Source organism: Pelodiscus sinensis, chromosome 5 (assembly GCF_052426305.1).
Source record: "Pelodiscus sinensis isolate ZL-2025 chromosome 5, ASM5242630v1, whole genome shotgun sequence".
Classification (NCBI taxonomy): domain Eukaryota; kingdom Metazoa; phylum Chordata; order Testudines; family Trionychidae; genus Pelodiscus; species Pelodiscus sinensis.
This window is the reverse complement of record NC_143056.1, coordinates 115,422,602-115,436,393: the sequence shown is the minus strand read 5'-3', so window position 1 is coordinate 115,436,393 and position 13,792 is coordinate 115,422,602. Positions and strand designations below refer to the sequence as shown.

Below are 13,792 nucleotides of genomic sequence, written 5' to 3'. Positions count from 1 at the left end.
ATCAAGTATCTTTGACACCATTACTCCAGAACTAATATTATCTAATTCTCAGCTCACCCATCATTAGTCTCAAGCTACAACTACTCTATTTAGAAACAGACACGAAAAAAGCAAGTGTGAAATATTGTTTCTGCAAGTGCTACTCTTTCCCTGTTGAAACAAAGAATTTAATCAGGAATACAGATGTCTTAATACTTACTATTGCTTTTTACAAGAGACAGGATTGATTCCTGACATACAGACTAAAAGCATTTAATAGAATAATGTGCATATTATGAAATGTTGCAAGGCTTTGTGTATCAGTACCATGATCTTAAATTGCATGTACTGCAAATTTTATACACTTACAGCCATTAAAGAAATAGAAAGATGCTACCTTAATAGCAAAATGAATAGTACAGTCTCCTCCCCCTCTTCATTAACTTTAGTTCTAGAGATGGAATGATGGCTGAAAACTGATAGGGGGAGCAGTGCCCGTTTCTCACTGAATTTTAAACTAAGCTATATATTTTGTACTCTCATCTTTTTTTCTGGTTAAACACAATGACATGGCAGTATGTAGGATTCAGTAAGGCAACCACAAAGAAAGGAGTAGTATTACTACAGGAGACAAGTAGATAGAACTACCAAATAGACTTGTCAAACAGACATTAACACCTCATTACTTCAAGCTGGTATAAGATTTCTACCTACACAGCCTGTAAATTGGTTTATTTGCAAATATTTAAACATTCACCTTTAATTTTATATAGGGAAGTGGGAAACATATTGCTTCTGCTCCCCAGTGAAATAAAGTGAGAAAGTTAATTAATTACTTATGTGATTTATAATGTCAAGAAAATATTTAAGAAAACTGCAGTTCAGAAGTTAATTCTCTTCACAATATAAATTGTGAAATATTTGAGAAATACAAAGAACAAGAATGAAAAGAACAAGCATAACATAGTACCCAGATATGTTGTTCACAGTTACAGTTTGTACAATTCTAATGTACTACAGGTATATATATATACACCCAAACAAAACTAACCTTAGGATCACCTTCTGTATCATCCTCTTCCTCTCCCTCCTCTTCACCTTCCAATTCCTATGATAAAAAGAAGAGAAACTGACAAGAATTAAAATCAGTTAAAAGCAACCACTTACAGTGCACAAAACCAACTATACAGTCAGTATCTACTACTGCATTCCTACATGTTTTAACTGTCAAAATTCATCTACTTGGGTTAAACTAGACAACAGGTCATCTGGTCCAGAAAGTCTCAAACTGTCTATGTGGATCTGAATGTAACATCCCTATGGAACTTATGGCAATTACACAGAAAAAGCAATTTAAAAAGATGCATTGTAACACAATTCTGAGTTTTGTATTTCTGGAAAAAACAGAAAGTGGATCTGTTGCGCTTCCATTTCAATCCTTATCTCATTCATTTCTCTGAATAGTCCCATGCACATGCTTTTTTACTACATCTGGATACTTCGTTCCTCCTCTTGCACATGCTTGACTTTAAGTTATAGTGTCTTGATGTAGGCAGACAGAGCTAGCTCTCTCTCATTAAGGATGCGAACCTGTACTCATGTACACTGTTAACCAATGAGCAAGGGCTCATCGATTAATCCTCATGGTTACCTGCAGCCCCCCATCCTTACACTCTGCCTCTGTATCAGAGGCAGCAACACAGGAGAAGAGGTAGGAGCTGGTGCACATGGGGAACCAGCTTTTAAGCTGGCTCCCCATGCATGGCAGCTCCGGCAGTGTGGAAAGGAGGGAGGGGAGCAGGTGGGAGCTGCCCACGAGCACCAGCTCTGCCTCCATCACTACCACCACATGTAACCGCTGAAAATGTCAGTTACACATTTACAAAAATGCACGCATTTTAACATCCCCATCTCTCATTTGCCTTTACAAGAGTTAATGCTTTTCACTGCAAAAAACCTAGGACTCCAGTGAAAGCAAGTGAAAAGGAAGCATCATTATGTGACCTGCCAGATCAAAGGAGGTCACCAGTCTATGGAGATGTTCTGCATTCTAGTACTTGATTAGATAATATTACCATGGCATCTTGTTTGAAAATTATTTTCAAACGTGTCATAGTGAAAAAGACAACATTCAAATAGTCAATATCTATGAAAGGCATTGATTTGTCCCCAGTGTTGTTTTTATATTCATTTTAGCTCAGACATTTTGTATGGAGCTATCACTATGTTTGTGCTCCAGTAACAAAATTTTTCAGTGGTAGCCTTACTACAGAACTGTGAACCTAATTAAAACCTTTATAATAAATCCTGTTAAAAAGGGTGTATTTATTTTGAGAGGACCAGGCCTGTCCCCTAGAATAGTTAGTTCACTGATTCCATGTCACTCCAATACGTTACAGGTTGAACCTCTCTAGTTCAACACTCTTTGGTACAGCAACATCTGTGGTCAGGCATGATTTTAGTTAGCTGTATGTTCACTTATGGGTTTGACCAAGTTTCCCCGCAGTCCCATAAAGTTTGTTTACTGCCCCCAGTCTTGGCTCCCAGGGTTCTGTGCTGTTATTTAGCTCTAATTTACTCCTAAATGTCTTTCACTGCTTACTGGGCTATTAGGGCGTGTGTCTACACTGCACTGTAACTCGAAATAAGATATGTAATTTGAGCTATGCAAATTGCGTATTTTATTTTTTACGCTGTTTCGAAATAGCTTATTTAGTCATTTGGCAGTGTCTACACTGCCAAACATCCCTTACTCCTCGTAGAATGAGGTCGGAAGAGTGGGCCCAAAATAGTGGGCTCACTGTGAAGGTGTGGGATAGCTATTTCGGGATACTCCGGTATTCCAAAATAGCACTGCAGTGTAGATGTAACCTTAGAAGTGTTGGTAATGTTGCTAGACAATAATGACTTCCCATGATTTGGCAAACTCTCTGGTTCAGCTCCTGTCGGGTCCCAAGGGTGCCGGACTAAAGAGGTTCAACCTTTACTAGGATTGTATTTCTCTTTAGCCTTCCTTCCAGCTCAAGGTTTATCTTGGTAAACAGGCAGACAAAGTTTTTTTTAGAGTAATGCAATTTTTATATCTGCCCACAAAATAATTTCAACATTAAGTTATGGTTAAAAAATGGAAGCAACAATATATTACTACTTTGTTAGATATTAAAGAGTTGTAACTGTAGTTAGATAATACAGCTTTGAGTTCCTGTATGTAATTAGAATGTGTGCTTTTATAGAATATACTTATGGCAAAAATATAATCTATAGAGATTTAACAGCTGCTTAACATTAATACCCTGTAACTATTTTGTAGAGTACAAACATGGCACCATGAAATACAGACATCCCTAGTTTGTCTCTCATGGGGCTAGATACTTGTTTCAGAAAAGAGAATATGGATTAGTGATCTTCAATAGACATAATAGACATCTCACCTCCTCTTCTCCTTCCTCTCCTTCTTCAAACTAAAAAGAAAAGTAAAACCTTTAACTTTCAGAATGTTTTATGCAATTAGCTACAATAGGCATAACAAATTCAAGAATTTAAGAGTGCCCTTCAAATAATAAATGCTTAATTTACCTTCTAAAGAGTTAATGCCATATTCCTATGGATGGGGATACACAGAACTAAGTAAATTGCTTAAAGTCCTACAGAATTGGTGACAACATAATTCTATAACCAATGTCTCATAACTCCTAATTTATCCCATTCTCCCACACACTGAAACTTCTAAATAATTCTGCCTCCATGACCATAGCCATTTACTCTAATACCGAGAAAAAAAGATAACACCAAATCTAGAATATAGTTTAAGACATGTCACTACTATAGGTTGAACTTCTAGTCCAGCACATTCTGACCCAGCAACATTTGTGGGTCCCGTATTATTTTAATTAACAGGATGTCCACTTATCTTGGATGTGGTCCCATAAAGTTTGTTTACAACCATCAGTCCTGGCTCTCAGAGTTAAATAACAGCACAGAACACTAATTTACCCCAAATGTCTTCCAAGAGCACAGTAAGTAATGGAAGTCTTGGTAATGTTGCTAGACAATACTGACCTACAAGGGTTTGGCAAATTCTCTGGTTCGGCACCAATCAGGTCCTGAGTGTGCCAGACTAGAGAGGTTCAACCTGCAGTAAGATATGCAGTTTCACTCACAACTTGCCTCAAACTCAGCAGGACAATGATTGGGATATAATCATTAGAAACTACATTGACAGAGAAAATATAAGTTTAAGCAAAGGAAGAGCCACAAGACCTAAATTTTTAAATTACAAAGTAAACTCAAGAATAAATACATATTTGATTCCTGAAGAATGTACTTTTTAAAAAACAAACTTTGAACATTCAAGAAGCATTAAGGAGAAATTTAAAATCAAGAAATTTACAAATAAAGGACCCTATTACCATTTATACTAATGCAAGTTTAAGCAGTATACAGGTGCTCTTTTCTGCTGTAGTTATCCAACAGAAGTCTGATTTTGGCTTTGTTTGAAGACAAAAATTCTCATTTCAAAACAGTATTTAAAATTATTTACCTAAATCAGTGTTTCCCAAAGCAGGCCATGTTGCTTCCTGTGGTTCCTCTTGACTAGAAACTCTGAACCAGAGCCAATGGGAGCTATGAAGCTCTGCGACTAGGAGCCTTTAGGTAAACAAAGTGGCGTGGGCCCGCTAGCAGCTTTCCCAAAGCAGGTCTGTGTCCCACTTTGAGAAACACTGGCCTAAAAAACTAGTAAGGGCAATACAGTTTAGAAACACACATTCTGAAAAAGGACAATCCTTGGTCACTTAGGCCTCAATCTAGTATTTTAAATGCTACTTTAATATTGCCTGCTTCTTCCAAAAAATGTTGGAGAGTTGCCCACTCAAGGAAACTAAATTCTAGATGCTGTATTGCTTCAGAGGTCCAATCAAATGTACAACCATACTTTAGCAAGCACAGATATGGCCCAAAGTACTTCTGGATAAGATCTGTGGGCTACATTGAGGATATTGTGATTTAAATCAGATAAAGAAGGTTCTTTTGCACAGAATTCCCAGGCCGTCAACAAAAAGTTTAAGTCGGTCTAATGTGATCCTATTCAGCGAGTTCTGTGCATCTGATTGAGGAGTCATTTATTCCCACTCAAAGAAAAACCAATATTCTGTTTGTTTCACTTGGAAAAGTAATGGTATTTAATAGTTCAGTCACAAGTAGATAAAGACATACAAGGCAAGAAAGCAACATACATACGTTATCATCATCCTCTATTGCTTCACCAGTGAAATAAAGCACAGCACGAGGAACTATCCTTTCACGGAAGAAGTGCCCAATTTCAAAGTCTGTAGCTAAAGTAAACTCTGAATCTTCATCCTGTAAAGCAAGTTCATTTGATTTTAGAGAACAGCTCTGGAAGTTCAACACAATGCAGACATAGTGCTATTCATCATGGTTCAGAGATGTGCTGTGGCCAACTTGACCAAAAAAGGGCTGTTGTAATAGAAATAATGAGGATGATAAAGAACAGAGCTGTTGGGGAAAGCGCAGGGGGCAACGATGAAAGTACGTTAAAAAAAATCAAGCTGTAGCTCAATTTTTTGCTTACGAATCAGACCAATGGAGAAATCTGCACATAACTGATGTATTCATTTGAGTAAAACCCAAAAAGGGAACTTTTGGACAAATATAGTAAAAAGATTTCAAATTTTGTTAAGAGACTTACCAACGACTCTCCATCCCCAGACACTACAAATAGAAAGAGGAAAAAAATAATTTCATGTAGCACTTTGAAAAACTCAGCCCGTCTGGTTGTTCAAGCTTGCAAAATGTGCTATGAAGTGGTTTCTATTCATACAAGTGTTGTGTGGATTACTGTTTGTTACAATTCTACTGTAAGGCCTGCAAGTGCTAGGTACTGTTAGCCTTACTGAAAGGAAAAAAAATCCTTTTCAGTCTAAGACCTCATCTACACTAGAGTTTTGTCTACAAAACTTAGCTTTTGTCAACAAACGTGAAGATGTACACACTGCAATGCTCCTTCTGCTGACAGAACTCTGCTTTGCCAACAGATAAGGAAGCAAAAAAGGAAGAGCAAGGAACACATTTTCAGAGGTGCTCCAATTCTCAGAGGCCAAAAACCAAGAATGCAGGGCATGGAAAAAGACTTGAAAAATCCTAACAGGCAGGAGAAAAGGAGAGCTGAGAGTAAATTGTAATAGGTCAGGTTCAGATAACAGTGATAGAGGAGCTAACAGATGTTGAAGTCCCTAATCACACTAAAAGAATTCATGTGCTCTCAGCTCCTGCAGCAGCCTCCCTAACTCCTCCTACAAATTTCTTGCAATTTCTCCATCTCTCTTGGTACCCCATTCGCTCCACCCCTTTGGAGAGCTTCCAAAATGATAGCAGTCACACAAAGCCATAAGAACCTACACTGTTATCTTCCTTTCCACCCAGTCTTCTGTGCATGCATGCAATTGGATTTAATAAAAACACATGCTCTGAAAAATAACCAAATCTGTCTCCTACACAGTGGTTGCTGCTGGAATTAATACACAAGAGTATATGTGACTATTTGATGATTGGGTTAAGAATCGTCAACATTTTTATGCAAGGCAGCAAGTTAAAGCATGGCAGAGAGTTATACAGAAAGACATTGAACAGACAAATGGAGCTCATTGTCAAAATACTGCCTCAGCCTCATGGATTCAAATAGCCCCCCTGTTGTACCTCTCTATTAGGCCTGGTATCTGGCTACTCAAGATCAACCACCTCGCAATCCACATTGGTGCTCCCCACAGTTATGGAATACTACACAGGAAGCTATACTCCTGGGGAAATTCTGCACCAATAAATTAAAAATTCTGCCTATTCCGTCAAAACACACTATCATCAAACCAGCTTCAATCATTTTAATAATTTCAAAATACTTGTCAGCAAGTATGTCTGTAACAATACTGGCAACAAGAGATTCAGAAAACGTTTTCTCAGATTCTTTACATGCTAAGGATGTTACGAAGTGAGTAATTTACAAACTGTATCGACTACACATTTAGTTGATAAGGGGCCCTGCTGCGGCTCTGCAGTTTAAATGTAATAAGAACCGGATGCATAGGCAGCCCAGCTCCTACTACATTTAAACTGCGGAGCTGTAGCAAGGGTAGTTCCCAGCCCCAGCTCATGCCGGGTCCCTGACCGCTGCACCTCCCCCCGCCCCCCCAAACTGCAGATATGGCACTGGGGGCGGAGGAACAGGCTTTTAAGTCGGCTCCCCGCAGCACCAGTTCCTGTCCCCTCCACCCCACACCTCTGATATACAGGCAGCAAGGGAGGGAGGGGGAAAGCAAGTAGTCGACTCAACTACCCGATAAACCTATTAGGCTTATGGACTAATCAACTATTTTACAACCCTATACTAAGCACATTAATACAGAACTCTTAAGAGTTCATTTAAACTACAGAATTGTATTTCCCACACCTGTCAGAAGCAGTGTAAAGTCTTGGGGGAAGTCAGGGGTAGCAAAGGAGTTGAGAAAGTAAGAAGCAATTGCTGCGAAGCCGCCCGATAAGAAGTTGAAGGGTTGTTGGACATGAGTGTTAAAAGTACAGAACAGATTTTTGGGCGGCTGGGTTGGAATGGCCGCAATACAGAGCCTGGTTGAGCCCTAGCCTCTCCTATTCAGTCATGCATATTTGCTCCTGTCCCCATGTGTCCCTCCACCTGCACTCAGACACCCACTCCCCCCACTTCCATGTAGGCTATGCATCCCCTTCCCTATGGCCCTGCACCTCCCGCTCACGTTTAGCCCCTAACCCAATCTGTCCTTTCCCACTAGCCTTTATGAGTCCCTCTGATCCGCCCCCACCTCTCCAGCAGTCCCATGCTGTCTTGTCTGTCTCTCATATCTCCTGACCTGGCTCGATAGGTTGTGTGGAGAAAGCAGTCTCCTCTTCCCTATCAGAACCCGCTGGCCAGGAGCAGCTGCTGTGTTCTAATGCCACAGTGCCCTCTTATGGGCAAAAGGTAGAGCTGCAGAAACTTTTCAGCAAAAGCTATTTTGTGGTAAAATTTTGAAAAAAATATGCACAGCCTAGGACATATGCACACACACAGTGGTGCATAACTCCCCCAGGAGTAAGGCTGCTATGACCATAGGAATATTTTTCTCTCATATGTCTAGCCTGCCATAAAGGCAGCAGCAGCATGCTTTCAATCTCCAAAGGCACATTATACATTCATTCTTTACCTGATCAGCCCTACTGAAAGGCCTCTCCCATGATCACTACAGGCATTTAAACAGCCACTGCTGGGAATCTTCTAGTCTGGAAAGAAACTTCCTGTTTGCAGCTTTCTCTATCTAGGAACTAGGGTTCATGAAGATGCAGGAGATATGTACCTTCCTAAATTACCCTGTGTTGATGTCAGTTGATTGCCACGGCAATCCACAAGCACCTGCAATATCAGAGAAGCGCTCCTTTCCACAAAAGCTACTGTCACAAGATGATCAGGGCTAAAATTGGGATGTGTATGACATCTAACACTGTAATTAGTGAGTCCCATTGCTATAAACCCATCCACTATTTCTTGCACATCACCAAGAGTCATGATCCTTTGTAGCAGAATGCAATAACTCTCAAAGAAACTCAGCCCCAACAGACTGCTTCCTGAGACCAAATTGATTTGTGACCCATCAGTAGCAGTCTAGAATGGCCAGCTTACACACAGCAATTGATACGTACTTCTCCACCAAGACAACAGCTCTCATTTTGGTGCCTTGCTCTGCAGTGCTGGGGTGAGCTCTGCACACAGTTCCCTGGTCTACAGGTACTGCTCTTCATCCTAGACCTGCATAGCAATGCAATCTCATCACTCAGTGCTTGTTTTCCTGAGCCCAAAATCAACTGTCCACTATGATAGAAACTGTCTACCACATACAGTAGCTCTGTGAATGCCAAAAGTAATCTGTTGTTTTTTCCCCTCATGGCACATAATATGTAAAGTACCTCTGATTCTTGTTCCTATTTGGTTCTCATGATATACTGCATGACCAGCTGCAATGTATTCATAACATGACCACAAGAGTAGATAGTAGGATCCATCCTTTCAGACATGGTAAGCACACAGTAAACAGGAGCTGCTGAAAAATGCTGTGAAATGAAGTTGGAAGCCCACGGAATGATGGGACAGAAAAACTGCATCGTGGGATGTTGAGCCTGCCTCCAGGATGCACTGCGATCCATTCCTAGCTGCAGAAAGTGGCGAGCAGCACAGTGGAACAGCTATACTCATGCACTGCTCTCTGCTAATGCTAGAGCACCAAGAGAAGGAGCATTGTGTGAACATGCAGAAGCAATGTAGTTATACTGGTTTTTGATAGTCTGCGTAACTCATGTTGACAAAACTAGTATAGATAAGGCCTAAACTGAATCCAGGTTAAATTCGATTTGAAGGTCGCTACACACCACACTATAGGCTGCAATTCCTATGGTCTTTTGTAGATTAAAGGATAAAATACCATACTATAACGAAGATATACAATAATTAAATTTAAATTCCTCCACTGCCATTCTTACACGGTCACATCAAGATGTTTGCACAGAGAAGTGTCACCTTTGTAGAAAGAACATTGAGTATGTAGGCATATACAGAGCCAAGATATACACCTTTCAACTAACACCATCCATATTTTATCTCTGCAATCAAAATTGCCAAAGTAGAGGAGCTTAAATTTGTTACAGCAGTACTGGAAAAATCATGTTTTTCAAGTGCCTAGCAGATTTAGGGAAAGAGAAATATTATATACTGATATTAACTACAAATTAAGGCTGTAATACTACATTCATTAGAACCTCTCTGAAGGACAGCATGGATATGTCTAGACTACATGCCTCCGGCGACAGAGGCATGTAGATTAGGCTACCCGGCATAGGGAAATAAAGCAGCGATTTAAATAATTGCCGCTTCATTTAAATTTAAATGACTGCCGCGCTGTGCCGATCAGCTGACTGTCGGCTCAGCACACTAGTCTGGACGCTCCATGGTCGACATCAAGGCATTTGTCGACCTCCTCAGTAAACCTCATCCCACGAGGCATACCGGGGAGGTCGACAAATGCCTTTGATGTTGACCGCGGAGCATCCAGACTAGCACGCTTAGCCAACAAACAGCTGATTGGCACAGCGCAGCAGCCATTTAAATTGAAATGAAGCGGCAATTATTTAAATTGCTGCTTCATTTCCCTATGTTGGGTCGCCAGAGTCATGTAGTTTAGACATACCCTAAGAGTTCTCTGAAGAATCAGGGCATAAGGTGCCCGTGTTTCAGAAATGCAGAGACTGGTTATTTAATAGACTACACACAAAGAACAGATGATGCACTAGCTCACTTTCCCACTGAGTGACAACTTGATGCAAATCAATTCTCACTTGCATGTGGTGAGCACGCCAGCATACTGCTCTTTATCACAATCTAAACTTTTGTCACTAATGTCTTTGTTCATAATGACTTCAACAAACCAAGATGAAATCCTGTATGATGCAAGTAGTTAATCACCACTATATCTAAATTTATCTCTGCCTGGAAACATATTTACAGACATTCTGTATGCAAGCATTTTTTGCTCCAGAAACAAACTATCCATGTACCATCACCTTGAAATGGTGAAGCTTGCGTGTTCCAATGGCCCTGAGCGCGACCCTGCCTGGAGTCATGTATTCCCTTAGAGTCACCCATGGCAGAACAGTCCAAGGGTGAGGTTCCAGACAAAGCATGATCCAAGAAGTCCTCAACAGTAGAGTAGACATAGGATAACTGCATAATAAAGGTGAAACTGTTGTGTAATGTTACAATGGCTGTGAAGGCAGATGAAGGCTACAGCAGATAGATTTCCAATCATCGTGGTGTCCATGACATTGGTTTCAAGCCCTCTATCTGTCCAGGACAGCGTGGTGACTGTTGTGCACCAATATCCCCACTTTAGAAGAGATCCCGCACAGGCATCTTCCAGTTTTTGGGAAAACACTTGCCCAAGTTAAAAGTCCGGTGGTGACAGAATAGGACAGTGAGATTTGGAAGTTCCTAGTCACAGACTGAGACAGGCAATGGGTTTGCGATTCAGTCATCTTGCTCAAGGACGGAGGCAGATCGAGCATCTCGGCAGCTGCACCCAGTACTGAGCAATCCTCCTTAGGACTCACTCTGCTCACACCCTACAAGGAGGGGGCTAGAAAAGTTGCCCTTAAAATAGTCTTGCCTTTTTCCTATTGGCTGTATGCCGCATCCAGCGGAACCACCACCTCAGTGGTCAAAAACATAAAACTTTTCAACTTAAGAACCTAGAACATGCATATCCTGATGGACAACTCAAACAGTGACTGACCAGAGAAACGTACAGCTATCATTGCTTATGAGTGGAATCGGTTTAACATCGATTTTGCTGTCTTGTCTGAAACTAGAAGAGCTGAAGAAGGACAGGTGAAGGAGGAGAAAGGAAAATACACTTACTTCTGGAAGGGAAAATCTTTGGATGAACCTCAATTGTATGGAGTGGGGTTTGCTATGAAGAACAAGCTTGTAAAGTTCCTCTTCAAGGTGCCAGTTGAAGAGTGGCATTAATGAGTGGCTTGTAACACTCTGATTAAGGCTCACCAAAAACCAACACATAACTATTGAGTGCGCCTAAGCACCAACAATTGATGCCGATGAGGATGTAAAGGAAGATTTCTATTCTCAGCTGGAAACCATTTTAATCGGAGACCCCTAAAGAAGATAAGATCATTCTTCACGAGGATTTCAATGCACATGGTGGATGAGACAAACCTGTGGAAAGGAACAATCGGGAAAGAAAGAGCTAGCAAAAGCAACTCAAATGGAACCCTGCTTCTGACAAAGTGGGCACAACATGAACTTATCATGAACACACTCTAACGACAAAAGGACAAGTTCAAAACATCTTGGGAGACAACCACAGTCAAAGCACTGGCATTTTCTCGACTACATCATAGTTCACGATGTACTTCTCACAATAGTAATGACAAGTGCTGGTGACTGCTGTACTGATTATCAACTCATTTGATCCACAATAAAAATGGAGGCTGCGAAAGCAGCAGCTCAGGAATAATCGTTAAGCGTGATCACTTGTAAGCATTCTTAGAAGAAAAGCTTCCATCAGAGTTTCTGGAAAAAGCTGAGGAACACTGGAGCCAGCTGAAAGTAGCATTCATCAATGACTATGAGGAAACCATAGGCTACCAAACCAGAAAACATCAGGACTGGTTTGAGGAGAATGACATTGAAACTGAGCAACTCACCAATGAGAAGAGAATGACATTTTGTGCTTGGCAGAATGATATAAATTTCAATACAAAGAGAGAAGCCTATGCTAAAGCAAAGGCAGAAGTCCAATGTAAAAATAAAGAACTCACGAACAAATGGTGGACTGAGAGAAAGCAAGAACTCCAACATTTCACGGACATCTATAAAATATAGGCGGTTTCCTATGTGCCATTAAGGCTGTTTATGGACCAGCTTGTCATGACATGAACTCCCTTCAACTCTAAGGATGGAACCACACTTTTGAAGGACAACAAAGCCATTAATTTTTGTTGGAAAGAATGTTTTGAAGATCTTCTTAATCATAACTCCATGGTTACAGATGAAGTTCTTGAGGAAACCCCCCCAATGGCCTTCCAGTGATGAGCTAGGAGACACTCCCAATTTGCAAGAGGTATACTATACCATAAGCAGATGAAGGATAAGACAGCAGGCCCAGATGCGATCCCTGCTGAAATTTTTAAATACGGTGGACCAGAGTTAATTCGGCATCTTAGCCGGCTTATTCTTAAAATCTGGATAAAGGAGGAGATACCTAGTGAAATGAGGGACGCCTTGATTGTTAGCGTCTTCAAGAAATGGGATGAAGGAAACTGTGGAAACTATCATTGTATCTCTCTCCTTGCTGTTGCAGGCAAAGTTTTGGCACAGGTCCTTGCAATCCATCTTTTCCCCGTCAGAAGAAATTTTATTGGAGTCACAGAGTGGCTTCCAACCAGGTCACAGAACTGCGGATATGACTTTCATTGCATGGCAGCGGCAAGAAAAGTGTCGAGGGCCAAACTGACCACTGTATAAGGCTTTGCTGATCTAACTAAGGCCTTTGACTCAGTAAATCGCCATGCTCTTTGGACTGTACTTTCAAAGATTGGATGTCATGATAAATACATCAATGTCCTAAAGTTGCTTCATGACAACATGAAAGTAGCTATCCTGAGCAGCACTGGCTCCCAGAGTGAACCTTTCAAAGTACAAACAGGAGTCAAACAGGGCTGTATCACCACCCCAACCATGTTCACAGTCTTTATTCTCTCATTTTTACCTAATTGCTGGGAAGCTCCCAGTTGGCTTTTAAATCCTCTACAGAATGGATGGAAAACTGTTTAGCTTTCAGCCTGCTAAGCCTAAGAGTAAGATTTCCACCACATCTATCATGGAACTTCAGTATGCTGATGGCAATGCAGTTTTTGCCCACTCTGAGAAAGATCTTCAGACTATCTTGAATATGTGTGCTGATTAGACCAAAGTGCTCCATTGGCCCTTTCCAAATGAGGTACTATACATTCCACCTATTAAAATCAATGGAGAAGCATTGGAGAATGTCAATCATTTTCCCTACCTTGGAAGTTATCTTTCAGCCAAGGCAGATTTTGATGTAGAAATCCAACATCATCTGAGCTGTGTCAGTGCAGCCTTTGCTTGTTTATGGCACAGGGTTTTTGAAGATCACAACATCTGAACAGACATCAAGCTTTTTATCTATCAAGCCATCATTCT

The 13,792-nt window shown here is 40.8% G+C and overlaps 1 protein-coding gene across 3 annotated transcripts in view; it reads right to left on the bottom strand.

The window, feature by feature from the left end:
* The window catches only part of NAP1L4 (nucleosome assembly protein 1 like 4), a 71,571-nt gene that overhangs the window by 13,889 nt on the left and 43,890 nt on the right, over window positions 1–13,792 (bottom strand). For all 3 annotated transcript variants that reach the window (XM_075928138.2, XM_075928139.2, XM_089778667.1), the window contains 4 exons: window positions 5,687–5,709; window positions 5,218–5,337; window positions 3,411–3,440; window positions 1,031–1,087 (listed from right to left, as the gene is read on the bottom strand). In XM_075928138.2, coding sequence (XP_075784253.2) covers window positions 1,031–1,087; window positions 3,411–3,440; window positions 5,218–5,337; window positions 5,687–5,709 — 230 coding nt within the window. The remainder of the gene's footprint in view (window positions 1–1,030; window positions 1,088–3,410; window positions 3,441–5,217; window positions 5,338–5,686; window positions 5,710–13,792) is intronic.